At 34.0% G+C, this 11,306-nt stretch overlaps 1 protein-coding gene across 1 annotated transcript; it reads right to left on the bottom strand.

Annotated features, from left to right (window-relative positions):
- Positions 1–4,580: 4,580 nt before the first annotated feature.
- LOC139867963 (uncharacterized) lies at positions 4,581–5,839 on the bottom strand. The gene has a single exon (XM_071856307.1). It carries the CDS (start codon positions 5,726–5,728, stop codon positions 4,838–4,840), a length of 891 nt encoding a protein of 296 aa, XP_071712408.1. The 5' UTR covers positions 5,729–5,839; the 3' UTR covers positions 4,581–4,837.
- Between the last annotated feature and the right edge of the window lie 5,467 nt (positions 5,840–11,306).

Here is an 11,306-nt window from a genome sequence, read left to right as displayed (position 1 = left end):
CTTAATTTCCTTGGATAAACCTACTGGAAAAGAGAAAAATGGATCTAGCTTCAATGGATCCTTGGATGGCTCGAAGTTCTTGAAGCAGAATCATGACACGAAAACAAGTTCAAGTAAGATCATCACTTGAAATAAGATTGTTATAGTTATAGAAATTGAACCAAAGTTTGAATATGATTATTACCTTGTATTAGAATGATAACCTACTGTAAGAAACAAAGATTTCTTGAGGTTGGATGATCACCTTACAAGATTGGAAGTGAGCTAGCAAACTTGAAAGTATTCTTGATTTTATGAAACTAGAACTTTTGGAATTTATGAAGAACACTTAGAACTTGAAGATAGAACTTGAGAGAGATCAATTAGATGAAGAAAATTGAAGAATGAAAGTGTTTGTAGGTGTTTTTAGTCGTTGGTGTATGGATTAGATATAAAGGATATGTAATTTTGTTTTCATGTAAATAAGTCATGAATGATTACTCATATTTTTGTAATTTTATGAGATATTTCATGCTAGTTGCCAAATGATGGTTTCCACATGTGTTAGGTGACTCACATGGGCTGCTAAGAGCTGATCATTGGAGTGTATATACCAATAGTACATACATCTAAAAGCTGTGTATTGTACGAGTACGAATACGGGTGCATACGAGTAGAATTGTTGATGAAACTGAACGAGGATGTAATTGTAAGCATTTTTGTTAAGTAGAAGTATTTTGATAAGTGTATTGAAGTCTTTCAAAAGTGTATAAATACATATTAAAACACTACATGTATATACATTTTAACTGAGTCGTTAAGTCATCGTTAGTCGTTACATGTAAGTGTTGTTTTGAAACCTTTAGGTTAACGATCTTGTTAAATGTTGTTAACTCAATGTTTATAATATCAAATGAGATTTTAAATTATTATATTATCATGATATTATCATGTATGAATATCTCTTAATATGATATATATACATTAAATGTCTTTACAACGATAATCGTTACATATATGTCTCGTTTAAAAATCATTAAGTTAGTAGTCTTGTTTTTACATATGTAGTTCATTGTTAATATACTTTATGATATGTTTTCTTATCATAGTATCATGTTAACTATATATATATATATATCCATATATATGTCATCATATAGTTTTTACAAGTTTTAACGTTCGTGAATCACCGATCAACTTGGGTGGTCAATTGTCTATATGAAACATATTTCAATTAATCAAGTCTTAACAAGTTTGATTGCTTAACATGTTGGAAACATTTAATCATGTAAATATCAATCTCAATTAATATATATAAACATGGAAAAGTTCGGGTCACTACATATGGAATAGTTTTTGAGTAGGAGATTGGTGATTTAGAATTTTTGTAGGTAGAATAATTAGAAGATAAGTAGACATATTTAAAGCAAAATGCTAAAAATGAGGTGGTAACTAAGCGTGGACAAGAAGAGTACGGATCATATTATTATTTATGGCTCTTATTTTTTGTTCAGCTTTGACATTTTGAGGTGAGGTGTATGGGCATGAAAAGCATAATAGCATACCATTTTTTTTGGCAAATATTATGAAAGTTGGAGTTATTGTACTCCGTACTGTTGTCACATTGTAACGACTTTATTTTAGTAGAGAATTGTGTTTGAACATAATTATGAAAGGTGGTAAATATATTGAAGACTTGTGATTTTTGACCAATTGGGAAGGTCCACAAAAAATTAGTGTAATCATCTAAAAATAATACGTAATATTTATGACCTGCTGAACTAGTAATAGGTGATGTCCATACATCACTGTGCACAATTTCAAAAGGAGAAGACGTAATTGAATTAGAATTAGTGAAAGGTAATTTGACGTGTTTTCCAAGTACGCAAGAATCACATAAATTGGAAACTTTATTACAAGAAACAGAAATAGCATTTTTATTCCTAAGAAAATTTAAAATAGAGGCCCCTGGATGACCGAGGCGCTTGTGCCATAGATCTTGAGAAAAAACGGCAAAAGAGTAGGGTTGATGTAGTTGGTTGAATGCGAAAGTGGTGAGAGGGTAAAGGTCTCCAGAACTATCACATCTCATTGAAGGTATTTCGTATGCCCGAGAGACATATTAAATTAACGTGGCTAATATGTTTTGATCCAAGTCGGGTCATACCCAATAACAAACTTACCAACACCTTATTTGTATTTGATCTTAACGATTGGATCGTTGATTAAATACGCGACACTTGAATTTTAAGAAAATGGTTTCTAAAATTATATTACTTAACTTTAAAAGGTTAAAGATTAACATGTTCAAAATGGTAATTTACATGCTTCCGCTATCTTAATTCTTAAATGGTTTTAAGTACATTATGAACTTGTTAAATCCCAAATCTCATGAGGTTGATGCCCGTCCTGTAATCCTTTGAAACCAAACGAATCAAAAAGAATAAACAAAGAATTATCAGTTGATAAACGACGAACATAAACTAAGTTTTTCATAAGGGCAAGAGAATGAAGAACATTTTTAAGTATTAAAGGAGGATACGGAAGTGGTAGAGTGTTTTTTTTTTACCAAAACCATGAATTGGAAGTGTGTGGCCATTACCAATATAAATGAATTTAGGTGTTCTCATTACAGAATAAGAAGAGAGTTTACCTTGTCAGCCGGTCATATGTGATGAAGCACCTATATCCATATACCAATTTGCATTCGGGGTGTGCAAAGTCATGGTGTGTAAAGCTTGCTCGATGTTCGTGGGTGAGTAGTTGGCTGGACCGGAAGCAGTAGCAACATAAGCTTGTTGAGGATGTGGCCCAAGAATACCCAAACCTATCGGCCCACTAGTATGACCATTAGACATGGCCCAAGTAGCTGATGCAGTAGTTGGATATGGAACAGAAGCTATGGGAGTCCACTGATTTTTCCAAGCCCAGACTGGATTATTAACGTCCCAATTTGGAAAATGAGGCCCATATGAACTTTGTCTAGGTTTCCGATTTAAGGAATAATTTTGGTAACTTCGACGCCATCCCCTACCATTGTTACGACCACTAGTATTCCGGCCACCGGAACGGCCGCCACGACCATGTTTGTTGGAGCGACTTCCGGTGGGGGAGGAGGATTTTTCGGCATGTTGTATGTGTTGGCAGTAGTAATGAGGGCGTTACCTGCAGAAATAGCATTAATGGACGATTGACGATTTTTACGAGATTCTTCCAAAATCAAAAGGGATCGAGCATCATAGAACGAAGGCAAGGGGTTGCTTTGATGAATCATGGGAGCAACACTTTCATAACTGTCGTTTGACCCGGCAACAAGCTGTAAAACGAGATCATGTAGTTGAACAGTCGAACCAACGTTTGCAAGTTGATCCGATAACATATCCAACTCTTGACAATAAGTGGACACATTTGGAAAGTTGTCCAGTTTGGTGTTCATAAAGGAATTTTTTAGAGCAAGAGCACGTGAGTGCTGATTATCGTGAAATATGCTGCGCAATCTGTCCCACGCTTTCTTAGCGGTGGTATTCAGTTCAAGGGTGGTGCAGAGAAGATCCTTTGATATCATGGCATAGATCCACTGAAGGATGATAGCGTCGGAACGATCCCAGGTTTCCTTAGAGATGGCGGTTTCATCAGCTTTTGCTGGTGGTGGAGATTCGGAAGTGAGATGAGACAAGAGATCTTGATCCCGACAATGAATCTTGAATAACTCGGACCATGCTGAGTATTGACTTGTTTCCATCTCTAGCTTTACGGGAACAGAATTAAGTATGCGGTTGGATGGTTGAACAACAGGAAACTTAGTGGATGATTCGACCATTAAAACAGTGAGAACAAGAATAAGAATCTGATAGAAAAGTGAAGGATATTTGGGAGAGGAGATGTGTAGGCGTGATACCGTGTAGGCGTGATACCATATAGGATTTATAATTTCTGTGTGTTTCACTGATTGATAATACCCAATATATATACACGGTTGTGACCTCCTGTCATCTAACCAATCTTCCAGAAATATATGGGATACACCCGATATACACTTGCTATCTATAATAATACACATGATCATGTACATATGTAAAATACATCTAGAATATTCGACTAATAGACAACACAATCGAAACAAGGGAATCAACAAAGACAACAATCAAATAATCCCTAGAAGAAACTAAAAGCCACTTTTTCCAGCCACCGAAGAAGCCTTCCGTCCCCTGACTAGATTTTATTGCGCGACTAGGAGTAAGGTGTTTTAAAGTATATTTCAATATATACGGAACTTTGACTCAAATTCTATTATATGGTACTAAATCTCAATATTAAAAAATATTGGCCCTTTATTTTGTTTTTTCCGTTGTAAACCAGTGCTAATCTTAATTATATCGAAACCGATTAGTCCCAAAACCAAGAACCGAATATGAAACCGAACCCTTATCCGGCCGGTTTTCAATACCGGTATCAGTACAGTTTCAATTTGGTTTCCATTTTTCAATTTTCAATACCGGTAAAGTTTTTATTTGGTTTCGGTTTTTTTAGAAATTTTGTCATTCCTACTTTCATCGCCAAGATACACAAACACAACATCTTTTAATTATAACATAGCCCTTTACAATTGGTACTTACAAAAATAAACTATATCAATTTCACAAATAATAAACTATATCAGTATCAATGTTCTACTTAAATAAATAAAATAAAGACATCAAGCAATCCAAATAAAACCATGACATCACATCAATTTTCATGTTTCTGTCCTAAACTTTTCTTTTCAATACTCTAATAAAAAATCAAATCGACACACCTTCCTAAAATTCACAATTCACAAATTTTGACCTTTACACACATGAACTATCTTTGTTCTTATTTACTTTTCCATGTCAATTGGATCAAAAGATTTAATCATTGTCTTTTGAGCCTCGATGTCTTGATCTTGATCATACCTTGTTAGCGATTCATATTCAATTCTTCCCTCGTATATCCTATGCATCGTTACATAAAGTGACATAGCAAAAATCGTTACGCATATTAAATACCAACTAAACTGAATATTTACTAACGACTTCGCACGTTCCAAGGCTTCCAAATCGTGACATCGAACAACATGATGACCTTCTTCCAAGTTTAAGAAACAACCTTTAGGAATCAAGTTTTTAGTCCAAAGCATGAAACCCATTACCATGAGCCAAAGGCCTTGAAAAGATATGCTAATGGACCTTATGAAGCTAACTACGAAACTTTTTTGGTAGCTAATGCCCATAAGAGTGGTAACAAGCGAAATAAGAATGAGTACTTGTAGCAACATATGATATTGACCTTCGACGCCCATATGATCAGCCGAATGAAGGTGAAAAAGGAGGAGTTGTTGCCCAAATGCGATACTAGCAAGTAATTGTGTCAATTCATATTGAACTTTTGGTACAAACTTGTCTAGTATGATCGCGAAAATAGCATACACAAAGAATGTGAAGGAGATTAGTGAGTGCTCAAAGTTGTGGAGATGGTTGGAAGGAATGGTCCCATCCGTATCCAACGGCTGGTGACGATCTGGTCCAATAAATAGCTCCATTGCTATAGACATAGAGCAAGCAACCATGATTAAAAATAGTTCCAAATATCTTATTTTGGAGGGAAACCATGGCAAAGAATGGTATGTTTTTGGGTTTTGAACATGAAGTTTGATATGGTTAAGAAGGTGCCATAAACCAATGACAAGAAAACCAAACCCTGGTGCAACATGTCCCACCAAAGTGCCCATGTGTTAGTTTATGTTTTTTTTTAAGTTTTAAGTTTGCTTGACAAAAGGTGACTTAGGTAGGGAGAGAAGTAAAAATAATATTTGATAGGTGAGTGAATTTGACATGGAGAAATGACGTTTTAAAGGAGTTGGTTTGAAGGCCTAGAGACTTCTAAAAGGGTATGTCAAGGATGGATGTTTCTTTAATGTTTTGAATGAGATTGGAAGCTTTGAACTCACCTCTTTTAATGGTTGAAGGAATGAAATTAATAAGAGTTGACTATATGCAATCCTTATCTTATAAGCAATATACATGTGTGATTATTTTATAATTCGTTTCCAAGTTATAAAGTGTTTTATTGAAAACAATATTATTTAGCTAAAAATAAACGTTAAATACTAAAATTAGTAGTATTAGTATTTAGTATTAAAGATAATATTACTGTTACAATTCTCAAAAAATAATATGTAAAAGCACCTCATGTCGTTTGACTATACGCCTAAATGAGGCTACTTCATCAAATCTGAAAAAGTGATAGTTATGTGTTATCCTTTGGTGATATATTTTGTAGGAACTTAACTGAAGACGATGGCATGACTACTATCTATTAATATATTCGTCATATCTTTATTTTTTCACCTTTTTTTTTTTTTTTTAATTTTAACTAACTTTATTACACCAATAAAGACCTCTACACTTTTTCCATAAATTCAAAACGACCCCCAAATAGGGGGTAAACTGTCAAATAATCAATTTCATAAAAAATTTTAAATAAACTCCACTCAAATATTCAACGGGTCATATCTTCTCGCTCGCAACGAGTTAAATTTTTCCGACACCATCGTTAAACTCGAAATAATTTTAGGAACACAATGTCACTAATTATACGCAAAACGGACGCTTTTTAAAAAAACGTTAAATATTTGAAGTACTTTTCATAATGTTGATTTTGCGTTAAATTTTTAAAAATAGATAATTCCATAGCGAAACGCGGAGATGCACATATATTGTTAATTTAAAATAACATTTAAATCTTTCGTAGGTTAGAGTTGCGCTTCAACGACATCATCGTTAGCCACAAAATAATTTTACAAATTAAACGCAATAAAATACATTGAATACCGAACCCCCGGCGCGAAGCGAGGGTTCGAAAACTAGTTTTAACTATTAAAGGATATGAAGGGTAACTTGAAGTTAAAATGTAACTTCTCAAATTCAATATAATAATTAATAAATAAAATTTACTCAAATTTTTAACGGGATTTAACTCTTTTTTTTCCGTCGTAAGCTAGGTTTTCTCCGTTATCACCATCCCACTAAAAAACAAATTTAAGAACAAAACTCAACTAATTATATTTGAAACGGAAGTTTTTTTAGGAAGCATTTTGCAATATGTTGGGAAAATGAAAATCTGATGAGTCAAAAGCATGCTAGAGTCTGGAGATTTAGAATCTGAAGTTGCAGACTCTGATGTTTACTGAAGTCAACAGTTTGAGATTTCTTGATGCCTAAGCTAATGAATATTCTGGAGATATGTTTAAAGTTTAAGAAGATTTGTTTTGATTCGGTTTTATCTCCAGAAGATTAACTTTAGAGTTATTTGCATATTAGTTTAGTTTTTAAGTTTATCTTTACCTTATTTATAGCTAAGTTGTTTTGGAAACCAAATCTTTAGATTTGGTGTTTATCTGTATAAATAGGGGTCGATGATTTGCTTTGAACTTGTATCTTTTACACGATCAACCTTATCAATTTAATATTTCATTATCGTGTTCTCTCAATTCTTGCACTAATAATTCTTATTTATTGTTTAATTGAGAGTCTGGTGTTCATAGTTCAATTACTGTGAACTAATAACTGGTATCAGAGCGGGTAAGGTATAAATCCTATTACGGTAATCTTTACAAACGATCCATATTTTTATAAATATGTATACCAGTACCATTCCTACTCCGGTTATGGCTGGAAAATGTGTGCCAATTTTCGATGGCACAGACTTTGCAACTTGGAAATTGAAAGTCCTATGGTTTTTAGGATCTATTCATGAAGAAGCTGAGCATGTTCTTACAACAGGACCCATTATTCATGGTTCAATGATAGCTGATGTTCCTGCCACAGATACTTTTGCTGCACAACTTGCCTATTTTCGTGAAACACTAAGAGAAAGGTGGACTAAAGCAGAAGCTATCAAGTTCAAACTGGATAGCAAAATAAGGAGTATTATTGGAAATGCTGTTACTGTTCCAATTCTAAGAAAGATCAGTCATGCCAAGACTGCTAAAGCTATGTGGGATCTGTTACTTAATGACTATGAAGGAGTCACTGTTGTTAAGACTCAAAAGAAAAAGAATCTGATTAGATATTATGAAAATTTTGCTGCCCAGCCTAAAGAATCTTTGAGTGATCTTCATTCAAGATTTCAGGTTCTGATAAATGATCTTGAAAGTGTTGGGGTAGAGAAAACACAACAAGTGTTGTGTCAAAAGTTCATCGAACTGTTACCTTCAAACTTTGAATCTGTGATTACATCTATGGTAATCAGTGAAAAGATAGATTACTATGAGTTAAGTGAATTGTTTGGCATACTGTCAAACTTTGAGGAAACTCAACTAAAGAACAAGATCAATGCTAAGAAAACTTCTAAAGATCCAGAAGCTGCATTGGTGGCTACCACAAAGAAGAATAAGCAACTGTTCTCTAGTTACTCTAGCAAGGTTGAATCTGAAAGTGATGAAACTTCTGATGATGATAGTGATTCTGATGAAGATGAGGAGATCAAAGATCTGGAAGTCCAGATGGCTCTTTTGACTCAAAGGATTGAGCAAAACAAGTTTGGTTATAAGAAGGGTAAAGGCAAGGGTACTTTAGATCCAAAGAAAGCTAAATGCTTTAAGTGTGGTAAGTTAGGACACATAGCTGCTGACTGCTGGTCTAAGGGTGAAGGAGGTGCTAACTCCAACAAGTCTGTTGACAAAGCAAGAAAGTACAAACTTAAGTACATGAAGTTAAAGAATGAAACAGAAAGATCTAAGAACAAAGAACAAGAGAAAGCTTTGTACACAGAAGCATGGGAAGATGAAGACTCATCATCTGATGAGGAGGAGGATAAGTGTCTTATGGCTATAATTGATGGTAGTTCCAGCAAGTTTGAGGAAGATCTGAAAGCTATTGAGAAGATGGGTAAAGACTCTACTTGTAATAAAGTTTCTGCTTATAAGGTATAAAACTTTGTGAACTATCTTGATAATGAAAAAGTGAGAATGTTTCAGTACTTGCTGCGTGACTTTCAATGATGTTTAGATGATATTAATAGGTTAAGAACACAAATTTTTGATCTTAAAAACACTATCAAAGACAAAGATACTGAAATTAAAATCTTGAAAAAGGTGAAGTAGAACTTGACTCATATAAAATGACATACACAGAAGAAACTAAAAGATTAAATACTGAATTAGAGATTGATGAAAAGGTCAAAACACTATGAATCAATTTGTAAATCTTTGTGTGTATCTTCCAAAAAGAATTCTGATGCTATTGCCAAACAAATTCCAAATGATGTCAAGGTTATACTAGGTGAAAACTACATATTAGATAATAATGTGGAAGTTGATCCAAGTGTATTCAAACCTGACATTCTACCAAACACATTTGTAAAATTTGATGGTTTCAAAAAGATTTTAACCAATGCTTTTGTAAGGTCATTAGATCCCGTTAAACATTCTGAGACTATAATACTTGAAAGTAAAAATCCATTAGAGTCTGAACTTTTGAAACCTTCAGACTCTAGCATTTTAGTCTCTCAAAATAATAGTGTATGTTCTGACCTAGAGTCTGACACCCAAGAATCAAGTTGCAATAATAACTCTGAATCATCCTCTGAAAATGACACTTGTCCAGATCTAAAAGTGTTAACTAAAAGAAGGTCAAAGTCAAAACAAGTTAAGACAATTTAAAAACTCAAAAAGAAAATTTCTAAGCTCAATGAAAAAATCAAGAGTCAAGAAAAACCTTCAGTTAAAAGAACATCTTGTTTTCCTAAGGAAATTAAGAAGATATGGAAACCCAAAGTTTGTGAAAATAAAAGTGTCTTAAAATCTGTTAAGGACAAGTTGATTTGGATTGGAAACAAAGCTTTTGTTTGGAGAGTAAAAAGCACTCCAACTGAACCCACTGAAAAGTGGGTTCCCCTTAAAAACTAACCATTCTCTTTTGTTTGTGTCTTGTGTAACAGGGTAACATGTGGTATTTGGATAGTGGCTGCTCAAGACACATGACTGGGTGCAAAGAGCATCTTGTAGGATTTGTTGAAGAAAAAGGTCCTTCTATAAGATATGGTGATAATTCTGTTGCAAAGACTATTGGTTATGGTACTGTTATAGCTGGAAGTGTTTCATTTAAGAAAGTTGCTTTAGTTGAAGGGTTGAAGCATAATCTGCTAAGTGTAAGCCAAATTGCTGATAAAGATTGTGAAATCAGAATAAGAAAGAAAGCTGGTATTATTTATGATCCCAAAGGAAGGCCAACACTTGTAGCCTGGAGATTTCAAAATGTGTATATGCTGGATCTAGATTCTGTTGATGCTGGAATTGAAACATGTCTGTACTCTCAGACTGTCCCTGAACTTAATTGGCTTTGGCACAAAAGGCTTTCTCATCTCAATTTCAAAAACATTAATGAGCTTTCCAAAAAGAAGCTTGTAAGAGGTCTGCCTCAACAGCCTTTTAAGAAAGATAAACCTTGTTCTGCCTGTATTATGGGTAAACAGACCAAAACAAAGTTTCCCTTAAAAACCCTGGCTACTTTCTGTGATCCGCTTCATATGCTTCACATGGATCTATTTGGTTCAATGAACACTAGTAGTTTGGGTGGGAAAAGATATACTCTAGTGATTGTTGATGAGTATTCTAGATTTACATGGGTTATTTTCTTAGCTGCAAAAAGTGATGCTCCTGAAGAAATCATCAATTTGATCAAGAGAGAGCAGGTTCAAAAAGGTGTTCTTGTTAAACAATTGAGAAGTGATCATGGTATTGAGTTCAAGAATGTTACTTTAATTGATTTTTGTGAAGAGTCTGGTATTGGTCAAAATTTCTCTGCTGTTAGAACTCCTTAACAAAATGGAGTTGCTGAAAGAAGAAATAGAACTCTTATTGAAGCAGCCAGAACCATGTTATGCCAATCAAATGTTGCTTTAAGGTTCTGGGCAGAGGCAGTCAACACAGCATGTTATACTCAAAATAGGTCCTTGATTGTGAAGAAACATGGCAAAACTCCCTATGAGTTATACCATAAAAAGGTGCCTACTATTTATTACTTCCATGTATTTGGGTGTAAGTGCTATATTTTAAATCAAAAAGATCAGCTTGATAAGATGAGGCCAAAATCTGATGAAGGTGTATTTATGGGATATTATTCTGTTTCTAAAGCTTATAGAGTTTATAATCAGAGGAGAATGAAGATTGAAGAATTCATTAATGTTTCCTTTGATGAAAGTTCTATAGAAATGGATCAGACATCCAGCACTGAGTAATCTGCACTCAGTGAATTGTCAAATTTAATTTCTGGGAACAGTGTTCAGACTCTGGATTCAGAGTCTGA

Source organism: Rutidosis leptorrhynchoides, chromosome 1 (assembly GCF_046630445.1).
Source record: "Rutidosis leptorrhynchoides isolate AG116_Rl617_1_P2 chromosome 1, CSIRO_AGI_Rlap_v1, whole genome shotgun sequence".
Lineage (NCBI taxonomy): Eukaryota > Viridiplantae > Streptophyta > Magnoliopsida > Asterales > Asteraceae > Rutidosis > Rutidosis leptorrhynchoides.
The sequence above is the reverse complement of the archived record's forward strand: the minus strand, read 5'-3'. Positions and strand labels throughout refer to the sequence as shown.